Below are 24606 nucleotides of genomic sequence, written 5' to 3' on the forward strand. Positions count from 1 at the left end.
ATCACACTTGATTCGATTTTAAGATTTTGATCAATCAAATGGAGATGCGGTTGCAAGAATCCCAATTTTTGACGCTGTGTAGTATGTGCCTTTGGGGGCAATTATTTTTGATTTCTAGCGCTCGAATGTCACCATAAATCTAAAATTGGTGTTTTAATTGTGTACAAGGTGAACCGTGGACGCTAAATAGGATTGACACCAATTTTTTTCTTGATCGACCTCGCTTCGATCATCCCGTCCGGACGGGCCCTAAGTTCTGTCGTAATATCAAAAACAAAGCTAAATCAAATAAATGTATTATATTATATAGGTACATGTATTAAAAATATTGCACGCATACGCTACGCATACTAAACTTAAAGGACGATGTGAACTGCTAGAGTGGCAGAATAAAAAATGGTAGATAATCCAGCACAAACTACACAGCAGGTTGACTAAGCATGAAAAATGCAAAACGGAAATCAAATATGTCACTCCACGAAAAAATCATTCATTTAAACTTTATAAACTGTATTTAGTTGCCATTTTCAAATTATTATAGTCCATCGACGTCCATCCGCCCATCCACCACCACAAGTCAAAATTCACATGAAAATATGAACCACATAAAGCGATGGCGCATATTGTTGGTACAAAGTGGGTGCAATGCAAACTTGGCTTAGACAAAATATGCTAAAAAATATGCCAGATGCTAAATGGTAAATTTTCATGCCAAAGCGACTGAAAATATGCCAGATCTGGCATATTATATGCCAAGTTGGCAACACTGCTATAAACAAATAAAATAAAATTTAAATGTCAACATGACATTGGATGCGTATCGTTCATAATTATTATGCAACGAGGTATTTACTAAACAAATTAGACACGACAGTAATGGTTTATATATTGTTATTACTTTTGAATATTAATTGTGGTTACGTTTATTAGTAGTTTGAATAAAAATACTTAAATATATCAACGATTTGTTATTTTTTCTGGATTTATTTACCTTGTTTTCGAACATACCTATTGAAGTATTCAAGGAGAGCGTTCGTATACTGGGAACTATTACTGCACTGTGAACGGTTATTGCGTAGTAGCATTAATTAATATAATAGCCTTTAACCAACTAAAATATAAATAAATCACGAATAAAGGCTGTAGTTTAAATGGAGTCTTTTTTTACCTCAATTTAGCTCAAGTTGACAGCACTTTTGGATGTTTATTTTTTGAACGCTCCCCAATATTTTGACATCATAATTGACATATTGTGATATTGTATATAGGGCTATTTTATTTGCCTCATTCGTTCTTACTTAGACAAAATAATTAATATGAAAAAAATATTAATTCTGCTGAGTAAAGTTCAGTTCAAAGCTTAGCAAATATTTGTATATATCAATTACTATTTATTAGATATTTAATAGACTATATACAAAAATGGTAAGTTAACCTTAAAATAGAATGAAATGTTTGTGTATTTATCATTTTATACCTAACACATTGTTTCCCTTTCACCTGCGCAAATAATATTTTATAGCAGCACCGTTATAATTTATTAGTTTCTTTGATATTAGGACGTATTTTGAAATTCTGCCTCTTTTCATAATTATTTATACACCAGCATTCACATTCGATTACAGCAGATATCTCAAAACTATAGCCCGCGAACATATAAATTCGCTCTGCGAAAAGTGCCAAACTCCATACAATTTATGCCACAAAAAGGAAGCAAAGGCCTAACTGGCTCACGGGTCAAAGTTTTACCCCTGGATTACACCATCAAACTGTATTAATCAATCAATTATCTACTAGTTAAGAGACTTTAGCTGTATTATTATTATTAATGTATCTCCTTGGATTTCACGGGCCTATAAATCCTGGTCTTTTGATAGGCTTGCGTGGGGATATAGATCCAACACGTAGAGGCCTCTTGGAGAGCTTTAATTATTATTATTTTATTTGATACACTAGCAGCTCTTGGAGCTGATGCGTGTATATCGCAGCACTTGTGTTTATTTAGCACTTTTTAATGTTCTAAAATGTGTATCTAGTCTATTTTTGAAAGAGTTCACTGACGGTGCACTAACAACAGTTTCTGGTAGAGAGTTCCACACATTTACTACACGATTTGGCAAGAAGTGTTTCCTAGGGTTGCTAGCACATGGAGGTTTGACAAGTTTTTTAGAGTGTCCTCTTAACCTTACATTCTGGCTTGATATGTATAGGTCTTTAATATTTGGAACATTGTAGTGTCCAGACAAGACTTTGTATGTCTCAATAAGATCGCCTCGCTTCCTTCTGTCCTCCAATGTTGTAAGACCTAATTCCTGAAGCCGTTCTTCATATGGCTTGTCTTTCAGTGAAGCAACCATTTTAGTTGCTCTTCGCTGTACTTTTTCCAGCAAAGTGATGTCCTTTTTAATCCACCATATCTGAATTTCTGAACCATTCTGAATATCTGAATTTATCATAATGTCATGTGGATCATGTTATTATTGTTATAAATATTATTTGTAAAGCAGGCAGGCAGTTGAAAAAACTGATAATGCCTGTATCCAGAGTCATTATATTTATATCATTATCTATTACTGAAATATATGACATTATTAAATCTTAATGTGATTTTCTTATTCTTAACAGGCCCGAAATGCTGAGAAGGCAATGTGAGTAAACTAATGACTTCATGTGTTCTAACTGTACTCAGGCTAACTTAAAAAAAAACGAGTCCATTGAATGTGATAAATTCATAACATGTTAAACCACAATTGGATCCTACACAGATTTAGGTTCTATATAATACATATGACAAAAGTGCATAATACGCTCAAAGAAAATAAAATAAAATATTAGAGCAGCCAAGGAGCTCACATATATATCAACACCCAAGTCTCAAAATTTTAGAGTGCATGTCCAGATATTTTTGGCTTCTCATATGTATCTGTTGATGACTTTATTAATTATGTGTGTCAGGACGACGTTGGCACGATGGCGCGCCGCGCAAGTGCAGGAGACGGGCGGACAGCGCGAGCGCCGGCCCTACCTAGCCTCAGAGTGCACCGATCTGCCACAAGCCGAAAAGTGGCGTCTGCAAATCGTCCGCGAGATCGCCAAGAAGGTCGCGCAGATACAAAACGGTATGTATACCATGTTTTACTGTCACCATATCTGGACAGTTCTAATAGAATGGCTGCGGGAGCTCCAGCCCTATATTGCTTCAGAGTGCACCAACCTCCTGCAGGCCTCGAAGTGGCGTCTGCAGATCATTCGCGAGATTGCTAAGAAGGTAACGCTCGCGCATATACAATACGGTATGTATCACCGCACGATATCAGGACAGCTCAATAAGAAGGCAGCAAGAGCGCCGGCTCTCCTCGCTTCAGAATGCACCGACTTGCCGCAGGCTGACAAGTGGTGTCTACACCTACAGACGTGAGTATGTACAGATGTACATTATCTTCTACAGTCACCGCTTCAGGACAATTTCAATAGGTTGGCAGGGTAAGGTAAGATAGCCCTGCCTCGCCTTAGTGCATCTAGGCACTTGGAGATTAAATTAACCGGGACATCGCGAAGTATTTAGTGCAGAGTACAGAATCGCGTTAATTAGGTAATTATGTTAATATATATAGCTATAGACTACTGATACTCGTATACTAATTGAGTCAGCCATTTTTTGTCAACCATTGCTTACTAACAAATACAAAACATACAAATTGCACTGTAGGTACTCGTACTATATTCAAGGAAATAAAACATAATCTATTAGGCCATGCTGTTTTTGTCAAACATTTTCTCTAGAATATAACACTTTTAGGATGTAATAAATTCACAGTTAAATAGTCAAAATTGAAAAGTAAAGCAATTGCCATAAACCCTTATACCTACAATGGACAATGTTTCGGAAAGGGCCCCGTCTCCCGCACGAGCTTCGCCAAGAGAACCTAGTTTTCGAGAACCAAGCATTCAGCGCGATCCGAGCCCTCAAAGAGAACCAAGCATACAGCGTGGTCCAAGCCCTCAACGAGAGCCAAGCGTTCAACAAGAACCGAGCATTCTGCGAGAACGAAGTATTCAGCGGGAACCAAGCATTCAACGAGGACCGACCCCACCGAGACAAGCAAGCATTCAACAAGCACCAAGCCCTCCAAGGCAGCCAAGCATTCAACGAGAACCTAGTATTCAACGAGAGCCTATTGTTCAATCAGAACCGAAACGAAACTCTTTAGTCGGTAGTCGACAGGCATCTATTTCATCTCCAAAAAAAGATTCCCACATATCGCCTCGCATCTCTGTTAAAGGTTCACCTGCGAGGGGCAGTAGAACGCACTCACCGGCGAAACAAATGTCTCATGATATTTTAAAAAACAAACTCAGTATTTCCAATGCAAGTCAAAAAATGGCAAGTAAAGAGGACACAAAAGATACGATTGCCAACCTTGAACCACAAGGACAACGTATTAGTAAACATATCGAGCAGTTGACTGATTCGGTGAAAAAACTGGCTTTGCAAACGTCTGGCTCACATTCTTCCGCTTTAGACACGAACATAGACAAAATTGCAGAGATGAGTAAAATACTTACAGACGAGGCCAATACTCTGAGGCAATCTATCAAGCATTTGTCCGAGGACATCTGTCGCACGGAAGTCGGGTTTGGACAATATACGGAAGACATAACTGATTTCCCGTATCATCTCTTTCTGTTAGAAATCATTATCAATAAAATTCAAATGAAATGTGATTGCTTCGATATGGACTGCAATAATCTCGTTATATCCGCACATTTTTTGGGCAAACATCCCATAATATTGTACGACTCGAATACTAACGGCTGTGTTGAAGACTTTTTCAAAATAAATATTGGAAAATCCATCATGTTTGCCATGACGTACGACAAAATTTGTGCCATCAAGGACTTTGAAATCGTTTTAGATTTGAATAAGCAACCTCCGTGCTCACATTGTGTAACTAAAATAGGAACATCTAAGATGGATTACACTAAGGAATTCTTGGGTTTGAGGGAAGAATTATGTATGAAATGGGCTGATGAACAGCCAAAAGATAATATTATTTGCACCACATCCACTCCGATGCTCAAAAATCAGTTTTATATAGTATGCAGCGATAGCGAAGATAACGATGCTATTGGCATAATAGAGGTATCCGTGCGAATGTCATTCCTGGGCAAAGAGATCACGACGGCATTTTCCGCTTCGCCGACGCCAAAAGGAACCTCACGTTTGCTGAAGGAGGGCAACGGTATGACGATGTATTCTTGCCAAAAAGTGGAAATGGACGAACAAGGAAAAGTATTATTGGATGAAGACGTTCTCGGCAAAAACAGCTGCAGACCTCTTACTAGAAGTGCAAGTCCGATGTCAGAGATTTCTTCATTATCAAATCGAAAACCTCAATACATGGGAGGTTATATGGATCATAATAATCTAGGTAAGTAACAAATTTGAAACTCTTAAATTGTGTTTACGGTAAAAAGTATTGCACTTAGTTAAGGTATTTACTATAATAATAGTATTTATTACTTTTTAGGCGGTATGCCGAGATACGATGAAATTTTTACAAAAATGAATGACAATGAGTTGAAAATACGAGTACCAAAAAGCACGAAAGTGGAACGAGTTGGACGATACGAGAAAATTCAGGAACTTTGTGAGTGCGAAGAAAACCCGTACAACACGGGAGACCAGATACAGTTCCAGCTGCCCTCGGACATCCGCAAGACAGACAACACCTATACGTCAAACCTTAAATACACCATCGATACTCCGGTCACAACGTATGATAAAAAGAACAGAAAAGTTATAAATGTTACACCGACCAACTGCTCCGTGCCGGTGGATATGGAGAAAAGATTGCACTCGCAAAAAGACGTTTTTATTCTAAAAATTGGGAAAAAATTAGAAACCAAAGACAAAAAGACCGACCTAGAAATAGAACTTGTGACTCCAAAAGCGCCCGGGTCCGAACCTATTGAAAATAATAATGTCTCTCAACAAGTGAGCAAAACTAAAATAAAGGATAAAAAGAAAAATAAAAACAAAAAAGGCGAAAAAGGAAAGAAAGCCGGTGCAAAAACTGCCAAGACTAAGAAAGCGAAAAAAGCAAAATAATATACTTTAATCAATTCATTATACATTCTTATTCTGCCTAAACAAGTTATTTATGTTATACCCATAAAGCTTTAAGCCAATCAACATATTTCGCAGTGATTTGAGCAAACATGGCTGACGGCCCAATTCGAACAATGCTTATAAGATGTCACAGCTATACGATACCGACCTGTCAGTGTCAAAAGTGTCATTTTTGGTTGAAGAAATGTCGGTATCGTATCACTGTGACATTTTGTAAGCATTGTTCGAATTAGGACACATATTTTAGATGACGTTGCACTCATAGATATTTCTCGTTATTGTTAGGCACTTTGGTTTGTTATTTCATTTACTACAAGATGTATCGCGCCGTGAAGTGCTATCAATTACAGCTGTTAAAATTTGGCGTATGATTCAGGATACTTACTTCACTCTTTGGGTTCAGGCTTCCTCTTAAGCACTAAAATACAACTCTGTTATTCAGCTGGTCTAGGCGAGTTCCGCATCCGCGACCTGAACGACGAGATCAACAAGCTGATGCGCGAGAAGCGACACTGGGAGGTCCAGATCAAGTCACTCGGCGGGCCCGACCATGCCCGCGTCGGGCCTCGGATGCTCGACCAGGACGGGCGCGAGGTGCCAGGCAACCGCGGCTACAAATATTTCGGGGCCGCCAAGGATCTGCCAGGTTAATATCAGTCTGATAAAGTAAGATAGTGACAGCCAAACTGAGCAAATATACGTATATCGTAACACACTTTGTTACCATATTAATAAGGATGTGTTCCGATTCCGATATATTTGGCCTCTTTGGCCGTCATTATCTGTTTAATGCTGACTGTCCCAGCGTTTTAAAAAATACCGAGCCCTTAATTATTTACTGACGTACTGCGTGTCGTTTCATTCATGACTAGTTATGCCGTGCTTCCCCGAACTCGGAGAACTACCAATTTAATCATTCAGGAGATGAAGTTGGGCTATTTCAGAATTCTGTAGTGCAGTCACGTCTAAAAATATCGATACGGACAAGTGCCCAAAAATATGTATACACTACTTTAATATGTGGGCAATAAGGTCGTGTATACATTTTGGCACTTTGTCCGTATCAATATTTTAGAGCTGACTGGCATATTTTGAAATAATTTTCGCCGTACGGCAACACCGGCAATGTGTTAAGCCCATTTCCCTCATGGTCTCTTGATTTAGAGATGACTGAAATGATTTGACTGGTATTGAATATTGCTGACAACCTGTATACGTTACAGGCGTGAGAGAGCTGTTCGAGCAAGAGCCGCCGCCGCCGCCGCGGCGCACGCGCGCCGATCTCATGCGGGACGTGGACGCGGACTATTACGGCTACCGGGACGACGACGACGGGCTTTTGATCCCACTCGAGCGGGAGGCAGAGAAAGAAGGTGACGCCTAACAAACTAATTCTTGATCAATCTTTTGCACTTCGGTGTAGTGTCAAGCCGAATGAAGCTTTTCTCCTGTGTTATAAGTTCTGCGTGGTTACTCTTTAGCGAAGGTTTATTAGTTGCTTATAGTTTAAACAAATACGTGCTCTTATGTAGATGGCGTTGTTTGATTCTGTACTTTATGCGGTCACTGGTTGAAAGTGCGCCGTTCAGCACAATTTTCCTCAGCTGTAAAGTTCAGAGGCAATCCGTAAATAAACTTTGCGTTTCTGTTGCAGCAATAGCACGAGCTGTCGACGAGTGGAAGAGAAACAAAGAGGAGAACAAGGACCAGGACATGCCTGAAGAAGAAAACATTTATCCAGAAGATGTAAGTTCTACGTTTTCAGCCAATTTTAAAATGTAAGAGGCGCTTACAGAAGTTTACTATCTCGCCCGATACTCGATCCGGTTAAATTCACGCTGTAGACAGTTTCTAGGTCTGGTCACTTGGAAGTTTTGTAATTGTTTGTCAGCACATCATTTAGCAATGTGAGTAATGCGGCCTAATCCTTGCATCTTTACGACAATGTGCGTGAGGCACTTGTTTACGTTAAAGATGTTAAAAACTTATTCTTCTACAGCCGGATGACAAACGCGTGGACGATGATGACGCTGAACCACAAGTCATCACTTCGCACGTGGCCGTGCCCTCGCAGAAGGACATCGAGGAAGCGCTGCTCAGGAAGAAAAAGCAGGAACTTCTGGAACAATATGGCTGCCTCGACGTCAAAATGGAACAGAGCTGACAAACACTGCTCTAATATTTCGTTTTAATTATTTTAAGTGTAATTGTGGATGAGAACGAGAGGACTGGAAGAAATAAAACAAACTTGATTCCATAATCATTTCTTTTCATTTGAACAATTTTATTATGAATTGCATATAGCTATATTATAATCACTAAGCAAAATATACATTTCAAACACACTTTCGTGCGATTGTACTCACTGGCTCAAAGTATTAAATTATAGACAAATATACCTACAGCATGAAATTAAAATACTAAAAGGAACATTAAATGTATCCTGCGAACTACAATAAAGCGAAACAGATCGTACAAAACTTACAAATCAGCGTCAACTCAAAACAAACTTGCACCCCAAATACATTTTATTGTATTGGGTGCGTGCAATGATAACGATACAAATGTAACACTTGCAAACTGAGAAATTCTACAAAATATAATCACGAAATTACATTAGGAATGTATACACCTAACCAGAAATCTTATAAACCTAATAATTAAGTACCACAGTATAACATTGGAGTTTTTTTACATAACAAATCTTATAGTATTTTTTATATTGCTATATTTTCGGTGCAAAGAAATAAGCTGCAGTAGAAACCTATGCAAAAACTATACATTTAAAAACTAAAAATATTGCGTATTGCCTTTTTCCTGAACATGGAGGTCTGAATTTGTACGTTGCTCGAATGTGTTCAATTGTAATATACCTGTAAATTCGGGCAAGTAGTTTCAAGACAGTGGTTTCTGCAATAAACACCGTAACAGTACTCAAACACCAACATCTAGAATTGAATTAGCTCTAACTTTGATTATTTTCTCGTAATAGATGAATTATTCTTAATTACGAGTGAGTAATTCTAATTGACAAACCTTATAGCGAAATGACTGTACATCGGAAATTGAAATTATTGCACTCGCTGCCAAATAATTAAACATTGTTTCTATCAAGCATTGTAAAAGCAACACGCCGAGCCGTTGTAGCCACGCAGCATTTCAGAAAGTACTTTCGAACATTGTGTTCAACCGGCTTTAAATCCACAAAATTGTTTCGGATATTCCATATTCATTTGAATATTGTTTATATATTCAACTTAAACACGTATTTATCATGATTGCTATATAAATAAATAAATAAATATTATAGGACATTATTACACAAATTGACTAAGTCCAACAGTAAGCTTAATAAGGCTTGTGTTGAGGGTACTTAGACAACGATATATAATAATATATAAATATTTATAAATACTTAAATACATAGAAAACACCCATGACTCAGAAATAAATATCCATGCTCATCACACGAATAAATGCCCTTACCAGGATTTGAACCCGGGACCATCAGCTTCGTAGGCAGGGTCACTACCCACTAGGCCAAACCGGTCGTCAAATATAAATGGTAAATTTTAAAATATCTGAACATTTTACATATAAATAGGATTAGAAACTTGCTAAGTTCGGGTGTTGTGCTCCAAATGGTGATAACACAAGTATGTCGCACAGACAGGTAAGTATACGAACTAATGAGCAGCGGTTACACTTTAGCCCTGACTATTTTGGAATTTGTTGTTACTTTATTCCCAAAAGTACTTGCTGAAATGCTGTCTGACAGAATATCTTACTTATAGCATCCGTAAGGCGTCTTTATACCCACATTTCCCAATAATTTGAGCTGCTAGAACTTATTGTGTTTTAATATCATACATTTGACTATTATCTTAACTTTGAACATAACAGCATCATTAATATATTGTTGTGTACCTATATGTATATCGAGTTAAATTATAAGCAATGAATATAACATGCACATTTATTTCACTTTAACGTCAATAATCTTAATTAAATTTACCACCTAGAAATGTTTTTTTTACATCAGGGGCATTTGCAATGAAATAATTTTGCGTCTAAACATTTTTTACTAGTTACAGATTGAAGCGGAAAAGACGGCAGTCTTTTTTTGTATTTTTCAGTAGTAGTTATAAAATTTCAACTGTACTAATACAAGGCTAACGTTTGTATGAATACGTATATTTTGGATCTCTCTTATTCAAAGTATAACAGTAAATGCTAATGGAGTATGTTTGTCTTTATATTAATGTAAGGATTACTTAGCCAACACCAAAATGTGGTAGCATATAAATACTTTGATGTAACGAATAATCTTAAGGCAGGTTTAAAAAGTAAACTCTATAACAGATTCATTTCACTTCCTTTACTATTAGTGGTTACATAAAGTATTTATCAATATTCATCAACCAATTGGTGTCAGCAAAAAAGTCCGAGTCAGACCAAGCTAAGTTGGCAGCGATTTGATGGCCCAAATGGTGTAAGTGTTAGTATACGGTATATGTAATTTAATAGAAGTTTGACGTTTAAAATAACACTTGCACCGTGTGGGCTATCAAAATCGCTGCCAACTTAGCTTGGTCTGCGTCTAACTTTTTTTCTGACACCAATTGGTCTTTACCAATAACTCTGTTTACTCTGTAAAAGTTATAAATGACCAGTGGTCGAGGTTTTGAATGCCACAACGTGGTATATCAAGTAAAATAGTGACATGAGTACGACTTTAAAGTCCGCGATACCTTTTTAAACTGCATGAAAAAAACGCATTATAAGATAACATATTCATTAAATACACGACATTTAACAGAAAATTATTGAGGTCATTCACCCCGAGTGGCAACCAAAATCCCGATCACTGCAACTGATTTAACCTTTTGAACGCCACGCCTATCGTACGCGGCGCGTAATCGTGAACCTTGTCGGTACGCATGAAGGTTGATATTGGGCTGTAGCCGCGCGCGTCATATGACGTCTTTGGCGGACAAAAGGTTAAAAGGAAGCATTTTAATCATCACCCTCTTGCTCGAAACAAACACACATTGACAATATTATCGGCGTATTTTAAAACCCAGTATAGCCGTATAGCGTTACCTACCTCAGCTGCCAAATCCCAGCTACAATATTATTTTATGACTTTGTCTGGTAGCGGGCGCTAGTTTTAGTTTGATGAGAACGTCGGACGTGTCAAGTTAAGACTGGAAGAGATTCTGCTGCTTGGCGTCGTTTTCGAAGTCGCTCCAGGCGTTGTTGAGCTCCATGAAGATCATTTTAGCGATGTTCTCGTTCTCCGTACCCATTTGCTGAAAACGAAACATTTGAAATATTATACCAATTTATAATTTATACATATTGGAGAAGAAAACGCAATCACAAATAAGAGCTTTGTTACTGAAAAATGCACTTGCGGAGCGAGATATGAGGAATATTACTAAATTGTCTTTCCTTAGATGCTTGTAGCAAAGAAAACTTTGTATCCACAGTAAATTTGTAAGCATAATTAAAACTTAGAACGCCATTTGACTTTGATCCTTATTCTTTAACTGATATGTACTAAATTTGTTCAATATCAAAAAGTGGCGCCATCTAATAGACCAAAGGTATGGTACCACAACCTTTTGCCTATGCCCGGTAAGATGGCGCCACTTTTTGATATTTAATCAATCAATCAATTTATTTATTATAGACAACATAATGGCCCACATAATTGTTAGTTTTGAACTTAATCTACATTTTAGTTTACTAACACTAATAATAAATTAATAAAAGTGATTTGGTCCTCTGGCTCATTTTGCACATAAGAGGACACTCAAACTTATTGGCTATCATGCTTAAAATGCTGTTGCCACTCCCGCGCACCCTGTCAAGTAGCGAGGCAGTTTTCTTGCGTCAGACGGCATCGAAGCCATCTGTGCGCGCCTCCGCAAACATGGAAGACGCGCTGCAGAACCGCGGGGGTCTCAACAGCATCCTAAACGCATTATTGTATTGGATGCATTTAACACATATCAGTGAAAGAACAGGGATTAAAGTGGAATGGCGTTCTGTCTCGGCCGACGGCCACGGCCACCTTGTCGGGGTGCACGGCGAGGCAGGCCTTGCGGTAGTGGCGCTTGACGTCGGCGGCCGACACCAGCTGCGCCATGTCCACGCGCGCCCAGCGGCAGCCCGCCCACGCCACCGTGTGCAGCGAGCACAGCAGCGCGCGGATGTTCGCCTTCTTGCCTTCCGTCTGGAATGGAAAGCGGGCACGTCGCTAAATAGTTTGCGTTTAGAAACAATTGAGATTCACGCCTATAATTCGTGTCATCGAGGCACGCGTCGTCGTGAATGACACGTTCTGTGCCGTATTTCACGACGGTACAAAAATGACTCGCGAAATTGTTGTTCCACCGAGTTTAGAATATAACCTGGTTTACAATGTTTACAAATTAGGAATGTAATATATGTTGGGAATGGAAAGTTCTTAAAGTGGGCGACGGGCACAGCGCCGTATGTCAAACAGTTCTCGATATATGAAGCTTCAAAGTGTCTTTTTTACATTGATCATTTAAACTAAACAAGAAAAATATGCCTTATGGCATTAAGTTCGCCTTTTGTACAGTATGTTTATGTGCAATAAAAATTTAATAAGTAAATAAATATATTCATGTTAAATATTAGCGGCTTAAAATTAAAAAAAAATGTATTTTGATCTTGTTTTTTATGAACTTTTTTTTTTTTTTTAGGGTTCCGTACCCACACATACCGCCCCCCAATGGGCTTCCCTCGCCCGGGGGGCGATGATGCGTAAAGGCATTCACCCCTGCGTCAACAAAAAAAAAAAAAAAGGGTTCCGTACCCAAAGGATACCCTATTACTAAGAATCCGCTGTCCGTCCATCTGTCTGTCTGTCTGTCCGTCTGTCACCAAGCTGTATATCATGAGCCACCATAGTTGGACAGTTGAAATTTTCACAGATGATGTATTTCTGTTGCCGCTATAACAATAAATACTAAAAAGTACGGAACCCTTGTTGGGCAAGTCCGAGTCGTACTTGGCCGGGTTTTTAATAAGGGTGAACACAATTATAATTTACCATTTGTAACACTTGGTTCAAGGAATTAAAGTTTGTTTACTATATTTTCTTTTTCTTCTTTTGGTCTTGTAGAACGAGACATGTAAGCTTCAAATGACTGCTGGCGGGTATAGACGCGGCTATAATAATTGACTGTTTGCATTGTTTTTTCTTTGTGGGTACATATTTTTAAAAGGTAAAAAACAAGTAATGAACTTCCCGTCCGCTAAAACTGGAAATTCTTAAAAAAAAATAATTTTTTTTCTTTAAATTTGAGTTTGACCGTAAAAAGGACTTCAAGTACTACTTTTGCTACAATAACATTTTTTTTACTTGCGAGCTGGGTAAGGGGATTTTTTTTCTATAAACTGCATACTGCATATATCCTGTAAATCCGTTACAGTGTTGGTTTACGCACGTGTACGTGCAGGCGCGTGACCAATTATTCAGTGCCGGGTTCCAAAAATTTTGACTTGTTGAAATTGAAACGTTGACTTGTCAGGAACTAAACATGTATCATGATTATGAGTTTCTGCTATTGGTACGCCGGCGACTCACGTGGCCTGCTGGTAAAGTTGTTAACAAATCATACTGGTCTGCTACAACAGAATCAATTTGGGCCGCCGGCGGCCTGCTGGTAAAGTTACTAAATATCCCAGCGGCCTTCTGGACTTAATTTTTTTTAGGACGGCAGGCGGCGCTGAGAGTGTTAAATTATGAGATAAATTGCAATAAATAAAGTTATAGCAAATTTAATTATCGTCTTTTTTTTCGCTTGCAAAACATACTTTCACAATTCTCCAAGGACTCCAAATTATATTATTATTTTTAGAACATTTTTTTATTGTAAGATTTGTTAGCCGGTTATCACACTGCCGCCGCAATTCGTTGTGAAATGCGAAGTGATGAATTCGCGTGCGTCGACGACGGTGGTACGATTTGCTCCTTATCTTCGTCCAGAGCTGGGGTGCGCGAAGAATAGCGTCTATGTAAAAAAATCCGTACGGTATTGCGGAGCTCGGTGTGGCATACCCTACGGCTCGCATCTCATCTTCGTCCGAAAGCACGAGTCGTCGAGAGATTCACAGGGAGAGGCGGAGCTAGTGCGTTATACCATGGGAATTTTGCATACCAATCAAGCTTCTACAGTATAAAGTAAAAAATCGCAGCACTGATTGTCGCTCCGAATTACGGTGCAGTGTAATAACCGCCTTAAAGCTGTGAATGAGGAAGAATTGACGATAAAAATTACTTGCGAATGGGGATGAGATGGTAATGTGAACTAGGTAGTTAAGTGAGCATTACAATGAGTTTTGCATAACGACTAAGCTCGACTTTGGTCGTTTGATTGTTATTGCAAATAGGAACGAATTAGAAATATGAACGAGTTAGGAACGTAGCCTAGGCAAATTCGGTATGGAGTCTAGCTGTGGAGAGCAACGAAATGTTATTGCAATATATATATTAACGCTAAAACACTCACCCAATCAAGAATCTTAATTTTCTCCGGGTCCATTTCCTTGACCATCTCTTCCTTACGCATGGCGTTCATAGTCCGCGGGCCAGTGTCTTTCTTGGCCGCGAATTCGTAGCCCTGACTGCCTAAAAGGTCTCCAAATACATCCGCCGGTTTCTTGGGCTTGTCATCCATGGGTGTTTTGGCTGGCTCGAAGTGTGTTCGACTGGAAGAAATAATCGTTGTGATTATTTTTATTTTAAAGTGTATGGGTATTACATTATGAAAAAGAGATAAAATATCCGTTTCGTTCAAATAATCAATGACTACTTGTACTTTTATAATTATAGTGGCAATTACTGAGTTACTCAAGTTTATTAGTTTTATTACATAGGTAGTGTAACTTGCAACGTAACACGGACTGGTCTTAGGGCCGTTGGGATATTTTTGTCCAAGTAAGTAGTGTTGTTATTGTAAAGTGTAGATTTCAATTTTCACATCACATTTTAAGGTGTAGGCAGATTTAGAGGAAGATGTAGATTTTTGTAAGGTGAACTAACTTGGCTAATCTTTCAAGCCGCCCCATGCGCCATGTATATCAAGCGTCATTGTGTGAGCACCGTATCTAACGCATCGGTCACGAAACGCAACTAGGGCTTGTAATATCCGCCCAATTTTTATATCCGGATATCATGACATGAGTCGATACCTGTAGTCAGGCTGGTGTTGCGGAGACTTGGCCGGCGTGGCGTGTGGCGTCGCGTGCGGCGCGTGCGGCCCGTGCGGCGCGTGCGGCCCGTGCGGCGCGTGCGGCCCGTGCGGCGCGTGCGGCGTGTGCGCGGGCGAGGCGCGCGGCGTGCCGCCCGGCGCCGACACGTGGCCGATGCTGGAGCCCAGCAGGCCCAGGTCGGCGAACGGGTCCTTCTTCAGCTGCTCTAGGGGCACGCTCTGAGATCGGACTGTGGCAGAGATCGGGTGAACGAGTTAAAAACTACATAGGGTTCCTACACGGTCACCCTTTAGCTCGGACGGTTGGTGCGGCACCTACTTTTGCTGCGGGATCGTTATAGGAAATACCTAATTAAGTTAGGAATCTAAACTTAAGTTCCCATCACACCTTGTCAAGACAAGGTGTGATGGGGATCTTACTTACTCCAATTTTAAAAGGGTGCCACATCCCGAACGCAGTCTGTTGCGCCCGACGCACTCGCTATAGAAACGGCTCCTCTATGCTAATCCTAGCACATTAAAATTTGACGTACATTTCTTATATAATTCGCAAACGTTTCGTGCTTTTGATTTAGTAAAACATATTGGGACAGATGTAGGTACACTTCTTACACTGGACCATATAATTAACTCGATGAAAAACGCATCAGGGTGCTAGTCCACCTGTCCAATTTCTTGGTCCAATGTGTATTTGCGTCTCACATTTTGCTTAATGAGAGAGTGAGACGCAATGACATTGAACCAAGAAATTCGACAGGTGGAATGCCACCCTCAGTAACAGAGATGAACTCACCATCCTCCTTGACTAGCTGCGGAGTGAGCAGGTTGTCCTGCTCGGGCAGCGGCTCGTTGAGCCCGAACGGGTCGAAGTTGGGGTCCGTGGCCGGCCGCGCCGCCTCGGCCGCCGGCGCCGGCACCGAACCGAATATGGATTCCGACGAGAATGGCTGGAAATATTTTGGGAATGTTGTTTTGAACGATTGGTTGATAGATTTGAATCTCGGGTCCAATAAATAAGTTTCGCGAAGCATGTAGAAAACATCAGTTGCTGAAAGAAGTCGTCGCAGAAGCAGAACTAATTTGAAATACCTAATAAATTAAACCGACTATTAGTAAAACAATGTAACCTTTCCCTCTGGATTGTAAGTTGAATATTTTTATGTTCCCAGTTAGATTTTGATCATCAAGAACATTTAAAAAAAGTTTTTGGCAAAAATTTAATTTTTGGTACAAGCTTCTATCGCTGATTGTACTTTTTTCCGCAACTAATATTCATCGAGACAATTCTAAAAACCCCAAACACAATTAGGTTGCGTCGTTTTATCACAGAGTTCCTATCGCTACCTCCTGTCTCCATCATCAGATCAGCTTGATGGTACCATAATATTGCATTGTCACCCGACTTACATATGTATGCAAATTTTCAGCTTCATTGGAAACCGGGAAGTGGGTCAAATTTACCTTGCAAGATTTGTCCCATACATAATTTTTTCCCTTTTCATATTCGGAAAGAAGTCAAAATAGTCGTCTCTCGAGTTTCTTTCGATCATTCGGTTTCTTCCTTTTGTTCCAATAAGTGTTAAGCCTATTTTAGATATAAGCTAGTTATAGTAATCATCTGTATATATCCATTATGTATATTGTTATTGTCAATAAATAGGTTTTTTTAGTAAAAGAAATACCTGCGGATTGTCAGCCGCCGCCCGCCCGCCAAGAAAGTCTCCAAACGCGTCATCTTGCTTCTCCATCATCCCGAAGAAGTCAAACGAGTCATCACTCTTAAGCTTCTTCTCGTCCTTCGGTTTAGGCGTGGAGAGGTTGAGGAAGTCCGCGGTGTCGGCGGTCGCGGGCGCGGGGGCGGAGGCGGGGGCGGGGGCGGGCGCAGGGGCGGGCGGCGCGGGGCGCGGCGGGCGCGGCGGCGGGGGGGAGGGCGCGGGCGGAGCCGGCCGCGGGGGCGGCGGCGCCGTCTCGGCAGCCGGGTACTCCGCTGTAACTGTTGGGGCGGCTGTTATAGGGAGCGTACATGTACATGTACATGAATTGTAGATTCATTGGCGCGAAACATTATGTCGAGCATCCATTTTAAATCTAAAAATCCACTACATAGCGGACCCTACTATGCGAAATAGAGCCGGCGTCAAGCGTAGAGGACACACCTGTTTAGAAGCGTGAATTGTTTTCGTTTTCAATTCAGGTCACGAGATAGCAGACCGCCCACCATGCATGGTCTCTATAGTAGCCTCGAAACCTATTTATTAACAGTATATTTACATTTCTCGTGCAACATGGAGTGAGAAACCGTATGACATAATTGAATGCAATCGAGGCTGATCTAGAGTCGCTTGCAGTGAACAGTTTATTTCGTCAAAACGATCACAAATTTCATTGTATGTTAAGATTCATAGTTTACTACGGGTTGACGTTGATTAAATTAATTGTGGTTAGTGTGACTGCCCCTTAAACGATGCGAGAGCTCGCTTGCGAGTACGTTGCGTTTTCTAATCAAACGGTTGGACTGGTTATATCTTCCTAGTCGACGATTTAGCTAAACTCACATGCAAATTCTTCCCCCGTCCATCTAAGCCGTTATTCTACATAAACGTTCATTTTCGTGCTAAACTTGCCTACGATTATTATATCGTTATACGTCTATTTTCGCATACGACATGAATTGAAGTAACCATTACATCACTATTTGTAATTTAACCAATATACAATATTATGTATTCTTCGCTAACAAAATATAATAGTGTTAAAACAAATGTACTTAAATAAAACATTCGTATCATTTAATTTAGTAATAAATAACTAAAACACAAACACATGCATGTGAATAATATGGATTTCATTACATGTTTGGAAAATATTAAACATGTTACATTACATATAAAACGTTGTGCAATATCTACAATCAAAAGTCTCTAAAACACGCACTACGACATACTTGTTGACGGTATAGCCGTAGGGTTGCTTCGGAGGTTAGCTGCGTAAACATACATATTATAATTATAAATTACATAAATACACACGAAAACACTCGAACAATAGCAATATATCTAGTGACAATTAATATGCCATTAAAATGGAGGCGAAAATTAGATTGTATTAGCATATAACATATCATAGACAAAGGGGCTTTAAAAGTAATGAATACCTGATATTTTGTCAATCAATGAGCATCTAGTGGTAACTAAATTATCAAGCACGTTTGTCAATTTAACTGCTACAAAACGTACGCGCCATCAATATAAGCTGTCAAACTGTAGTAAGAATTTTATTATGGAAGGTAACGTTAACGTGAGGAACGCAATCTCCATAGGCAGAACTGATGCAAGTGTCCAGTTATCAGCTATAAATAATAGTTCCAAATCTCTCCAGGGTAGCGCTAGAGTAGCTAAAGAACCTTTTTTTTTTTTTTTTTGACGCAGAGGGAATGCTTTTACGCATCATCCCCAGGCCATGGGGTGTCGGCCTATAGTGGGGGGTATGTGGGACTCACAGCTCTCGCACCTTTCTAAGTCAGAAAGGGGAGAGAAGACTACCCACTAAACCCTCTGCGGCGTTACACCCTCTTGCCGGTTTGGGGAGCATCGTGGGGTCGCTAGCATTCATCCATGGTACTCCCCCGGTTGCCAAGTTCGTTAGCACCCTCGCGCCTTAGGAGGAGGGGTTGGCAACGCTACAACCCCTCCCCAAACGGGTAGAGCCATATTGTGGGTCCCCTTCCCATAGCTCTACTGGGGAAGCAGGCGGTTAATATACTGCAACCTCCTTCTTCCTCTTCGCCTGCGCCGTAGCGGGTGTGCGTTCACGTCATCTTCACGCACTCGCTCCGCTTCCTCTTTTTGCTTCATCACTATTTCGCAAAAGGAGGCAACCGCTTCCCATTGTCTCTCGCCGCGTAACATAGCTGCTATCACGTTGTGCAGCGAAAGATCTCCTCCTTCTATTTCAGCATTATTTATGAGCTGCTGCCTCTCCATGTCCCATTTTTGGCATAGCTCAAGGGTGTGTTGAGCCGTATCGTCTGGGTCACCGCACTCATGACACACCGGCGTGGGTTCCCTCTCAATTTTATGCAGGTAATGACCGAAACAGCCATGCCCGGTCATTACCTGCGTTAATCTGAATGTGAGAACGCCAAACTTTCTTTCAACCCACTGGTCTAGGGAAGGGAGGATTGCCCCTATTGTGCGTGTTCCATAGGGGGAATCCTCCAGTAGGTCCTTCCACCTCTCTTTAAGCCGGTCCAGCGCACGCCTTTCTGCTCTCTCCCCATCTTCAGGATCTAGCTGCTCTCCGCGCGCCCTGGCCTCAGCTCTCACCCTGTACCTTTCCGCGAGGACTACCGCATCAAGCTCCCACGGGGGAGTGCCTGCCATCACACATGCCGCTGCATGTGACACATTGTGATATGCCCTTGTTACACGCAGGGCAATGACTCTCTGAGGCCGACGGAGGAGTGCTCTATTGCGGCTGGAGAGCCGGTCCGCCCAGATGGGAGCTCCGTACATTGCCATACTCCTCACAACACCTGTGTATAGGCGCCTACATAGTGAGCCAGGTCCGCCTATGTTGGGCAGGAGACTACTCAGGGCCGAGGCCGCACCCACTAGAGTAGCTAAAGAACCTAGGCGTTATTGACGGAGTGCGCTGTCTATGATTTGATTTATTTTTCAAGTATTCTAGGTATTGTAGCGCCACTTATTTAAGGTTTTTTGATGACACTTTTTGGTATATGGAGATTCCATTCCTTACTTCCACCTTCCATAAATTTTATATTAGGTATTACTTGACAGTAAGTTAGTGGAAGTATCTTACCAAAGTTATCGATGGTCTCGTCTCTCTCCAGCGTGGTGGAGAATAGTAGTTCCGGCGTCCGCACTGGGATGGAGTGGTCCTCCTCCCAGGGATCGGAGCGCGTTTCCGGCGTTCCCCGTCTCGATTTACGAAGCTAATAACCACGGACACAGAGCGGCAGTGATCGATGACTGTCGTTGTGTCTCTTTCATGTGCAATAGTGGATCTTACCAAAGTTATCGATAGTCTCGTCTCTCTCCAGCGTGGTGGAGAACAGCACATCCGGCGTCCGCACTGGGAAGGAGTGGTCCTCCTCCCAGGGATCAGAGCGTGGCTTGCGGCGCTCGCCGTTCTGAACCACGAGGCTGATGACGACAGACACGTTGGAGGGGAAGTGGTCGTTCACTGGGGTTATGTCTTCTATGCCGTCGATCTCGGTTCTAAGGGTGAGGGTTAAGGCCATTAAAACAATTAAAAGTAACAATTGCGCGAATAACGCCTCGGGCCCATAAAAATTGTAAATGTGTCTAAAACCCATATCAGTCAAAATGCCGCTAACTACAATTATTTTCCTGTTGTTTATGTTATTAACATTTGTGTTTGCATGAAATAGTACATTACGATACAAGTGCGAAAAATAGGAAATTCGAAACGAGAGGCGATAAATTAAAACACGACCGAAGGGAGTGTTTTAAATCGACACGAGTAGCGAATTACCTATTCGCACATGTATCGTACAACGTTTTACAGTACATATGGCCCTTTAAATGTTCGACACAGTAACGTAATATGCTACTTCTCGCACTAGTGCTATAAAGTAGCCCCATATGTACTGTAAAATATAAATTAAATGTAAATAGCAATATGTATTCTATTCATCCTAGATGATCTATACAGGGTCTTTATTTAGTCACCTGCAATAATTTACGGGGTAAATATATAGATAATACTGAGCAACTTTAACTATGGGACCAACCCCGAAATCGCGAAAAATTTACTCTCCCATGTAAAATGTCAAGGTCAGACAGCCAAAATGTATGAAACAGATATTTGTTCCGCGATTTCGAGATTGGTCCCATAGTAAAATTTGCTCAGTATGACCTGATATATTCACGCCTTAAATTATTGCAGGTGATTAAATAAACAATCTGTATTAGATGAAGTATTTGGGTAGAGCAAGTTTTTAGACACTCGTTGCCGTGGTTCTTTTCTGTGTGAAGTCTCACGTGGTCGTCTCCTGAACCAGGCGTGCGAGCTACTGGCGGCGAGTGACTTGCCTGGTGAACTTGATGGCGTGCTGCGTGGGCTGCAGGAAGCCGGTGTGGAAGGACACGGACAGCATGGGCACGGTGTGCACTCGGCCGAGCTGCTGGCGCGCGTGTGATGCTATTACTAGCACGTCTCCGCAGACCGTCGTGTCTAGTGGTAATGTCACCTAAAAAACGGGGCAAGTCTCTAAACCGGAGCATAGAAATAATAATTTGAAAATGTAGTTACTTGCATAATATATAGGGCAGATGCGCCGTAAAGTAGCTAATTTTTGCACTAGTTTCATGCGTTTTAGTAGGTATTGATAGCGACATGGACACTAAACATTATCTAGACTAACTAACTTAATACTTTAAACATGGAAATTAAAAAAAAAATTGGAATATGACTAGAAATAACTATAAGCTATTTATTGTAAATGAGGAAAAAGATACTCGAGAGATGGAATTAATCGGTTTCGCCGTTTTGCTTAGTTAACTTGTTTACCTTGCCTTCCTGTGCCGTGTACATGTGTAACCTGTCGTAGTCCTGTAGCGTCGACAACAGCACCCTGTCTTCGTTGAACACTTCTATGAATGGTCTACAACCATCCCTGAAAATTGTGATGTCATTTTTATAAGCTAATGTCATCGCTATGATACAAAAATCGGTCAAGAGCGAGTAGGACTCGCGCACCACACAGTTTTTTACTATTTTTCTTTCTTAAGGCCGACGCACGCTCTTTGACCTTTCTCATGGGTTTTCCTATAATTCATAAGTAAATAAAATTCGTGTTTATATAAATATATATGTTTTTTTTTAAGTTGCCCTTTCATTTGATACATAATACGATAAATTAAATTATGTAGTTTGTGTATTTTTTTTTCTCATTTACCATTCAAAAGTAGTAATTATAAACAAAGGGGTGTTTTAATTTTAAATATTTACATTATTTACATGTCCTGTGCTGTGCATAGGTTGTGACATACAGACTGACAGATTATGCATGAGTGATCGTATAAGGGTTCCGTTTTTTTCATTCAGGCACAAAAGCATTGAGACAAAATGACAATATAAAAGATATACGTATATCTCACATCACAAATATCAAAAATAAATCTTATATCTCACCTGGCTTTCGTAAATAGTGGTACAGGTTGAATAGTTAGGGAGACTAGAGTGACTGGCCTAAAGTGAGGGAGTATTGGTTCTGGCCTGAAACAAAAAAAAACGGAGATAATGGAGGAGCTCGATCAGCAATAAGGAAAACCCTGTGTATACATACTTTATGTACATACGTACATAAAGTTTGAAGGAAGTAGAGCTTAAAACACATCATTTTACTCATTTTATAAACATTGTAATTCAATAACTATGTATCATCTGTGTTACGATATGGCGTTATAATCTGGGGTAACTCAGTTGACTTTGATAGAGCATTTAAAGCTCAAAAAAAGTGCATCAGAGCATTAAGCGGTATTGGTACAAGGCAATCGTGTAAACCCATGTTTAAAAAACTCAAAATTCTTCCTTTGGCATGTATATACATAACAGAAATATGCATTTTTGTAAAAAAACATTACCAATACTTTACTTTTATAGCTCAAGTAAATCCAAATGCTAGAGCTAATCGACTGAACAAACTTCTTGGAACAAAAAACAATTTGGCGCTTTATCGAAATAATGTCGATGGGATGACATACACAATATATAATAAACTGCCACAATCGTTAAGAGACATGCCACTTATTAAATTTAAACGAGCGATTATAATATTTTTAAGCCAGCACAATTTTTATAGCGTTAAGGAATATTTAAATATAGATTTCTATTGATATTGTGACATTTTATTATTTATTAATTGTATTCTTGGCTCTATTTTAATTGTTAATATTTAATAATAATAATTTATTGAAATATAATGTTATTGTAATTGATTATGCAAATATGTAATATAATGTAATATAATGTAAATAGGTTTTTAAAATATTTTGCATGCCTACTAGTATAAGGTATTGACATTATCTGGACATAATATTATTGACTATAACATCCTATCTGTACATAATGTTAAGCAAATAAACACATTTCATTTCATTTCATAACAATGGAACATTTTTTTTAAATATATATTTATCCGTAGTCGCTTTTTTCACACTTTGTACAGCGCCATCTGCTGAACATTATCTGTTGACAGATAATGTTCGAAGCACGATTCCCAAGAGCCATATTCACTATGGACGTCAGGTAGCGGGTAATAAAATGACCAGTTGCACAAACCACAATTGGCTACTTGACAGTTTTTTGTAAATAGTATCAATCGATCTTGATTTTCCTGAGGATCAAATGTCTATATACAAGGTGCCCGTGAGCATTGCGAGAGATTTTAACGGTGCATTCCTGATGGCAACAGAAACAAAAAAAAATCGACAAAAATTTTTTTTTTGTTTTTTTTTTTTAAACACGTACATAAAACGTAATTTTTATTGATAAACACATAACCTAAAATTAACTAAAAAAATTTTTTTATTTGGGGTAGCCTCTCGAATACATTTTTTTAATTTTTCGATGTCAATCAATAGGAATGTCCAGCTCCAGACTAGACTTCAAAGTGGCAATACCGCAGTCAAAAACCAGCAGTTTGTACCGACTTATGGCGAAAGAATGATTTCGAAAAACATTTAATTATCTCTGAAACTAGGCCTAACCCAGAAAATTTTATATGACATTTTAGTTTCTAAATATTACCAGGAATGCTTGGTTAAAATGTCTCGCAATGCTCACGAGCACCTTGTATAAAACTCATGACAAACTCAAAGTCACTCACTCATTTAAGCAACACATCGGTCAGAAAAAGTCTGACGCTCGCACTCGACGATTGAATGATAATGTAATGTGACGTTACATTATATTAGTCTGTCCTAAATGTATGGAAGATCAAGAAAATTGTTTGAAGGTTAAAATTTTTTTTTAGCTTTTTAAGCCTTGTAATTTTTATAATCTCAATGTGTCTTTTTAAATTCCACTTTTTTTATAATAAATGACCCATTTTCTATCCATTTAGCTAAATTTTGTTATAATATTCAACATGTGTCAGGAACCCAATTGATGGACTGATCAATGTCAAACAGCAGCAAACTGGAACTTCCCATACAATAAAATTTAGCGAACGTT

The 24606-nt window shown here is 39.7% G+C and overlaps 3 protein-coding genes across 8 annotated transcripts in view; 2 read left to right on the forward strand and 1 right to left on the reverse strand.

Moving 5' to 3' along the window:
* The first annotated feature begins 977 nt into the window (after nt 1-977).
* Nucleotides 978-8393, forward strand: LOC133519750 (pre-mRNA-splicing factor ISY1 homolog). 2 transcript variants are annotated; one of them, XM_061853829.1, is made up of 7 exons: nt 978-1425; nt 2626-2648; nt 2956-3119; nt 6576-6779; nt 7357-7506; nt 7788-7879; nt 8133-8393. In XM_061853829.1, the coding sequence occupies exons 1-7, from the start codon at nt 1423-1425 to the stop codon at nt 8295-8297; spliced, it is 801 nt and encodes a 266-aa protein (XP_061709813.1). In that variant the 5' UTR covers nt 978-1422; the 3' UTR covers nt 8298-8393. The 2 variants fall into 2 exon arrangements, with proteins under 2 accessions (XP_061709813.1, XP_061709814.1); XM_061853830.1 differs by lacking the exons at nt 978-1425; nt 2626-2648; nt 2956-3119 and adding an exon at nt 6223-6346.
* Nucleotides 3749-6196, forward strand: LOC133519747 (uncharacterized). The gene is made up of 2 exons (XM_061853826.1): nt 3749-5432; nt 5532-6196. The coding sequence occupies exons 1-2, from the start codon at nt 3872-3874 to the stop codon at nt 6110-6112; spliced, it is 2142 nt and encodes a 713-aa protein (XP_061709810.1). The 5' UTR covers nt 3749-3871; the 3' UTR covers nt 6113-6196.
* LOC133519746 (cyclin-G-associated kinase) overlaps nt 8386-24606 on the reverse strand; it is a 38145-nt gene continuing 21924 nt past the window's right edge. For 2 of the 5 annotated variants that reach the window (XM_061853820.1, XM_061853825.1), the window contains 11 exons: nt 22564-22647; nt 21940-22045; nt 21462-21619; nt 20416-20624; nt 18329-18367; nt 17067-17389; nt 16178-16331; nt 15365-15614; nt 14683-14881; nt 12213-12374; nt 8386-11445 (listed from right to left, as the gene is read on the reverse strand). In XM_061853820.1, coding sequence (XP_061709804.1) covers nt 11335-11445; nt 12213-12374; nt 14683-14881; nt 15365-15614; nt 16178-16331; nt 17067-17389; nt 18329-18367; nt 20416-20624; nt 21462-21619; nt 21940-22045; nt 22564-22647 — 1795 coding nt within the window. In that variant the 3' untranslated portion in view covers nt 8386-11334. The remainder of the gene's footprint in view (nt 11446-12212; nt 12375-14682; nt 14882-15364; nt 15615-16177; nt 16332-17066; nt 17390-18328; nt 18368-20415; nt 20625-21461; nt 21620-21939; nt 22046-22563; nt 22648-24606) is intronic. The other 3 variants (XM_061853821.1, XM_061853822.1, XM_061853823.1) reach the window with 3 other exon arrangements.

This window comes from Cydia pomonella, chromosome 7 (genome assembly GCF_033807575.1).
Source record: "Cydia pomonella isolate Wapato2018A chromosome 7, ilCydPomo1, whole genome shotgun sequence".
In the NCBI taxonomy this organism is placed as follows: Eukaryota; Metazoa; Arthropoda; class Insecta; order Lepidoptera; family Tortricidae; genus Cydia; species Cydia pomonella.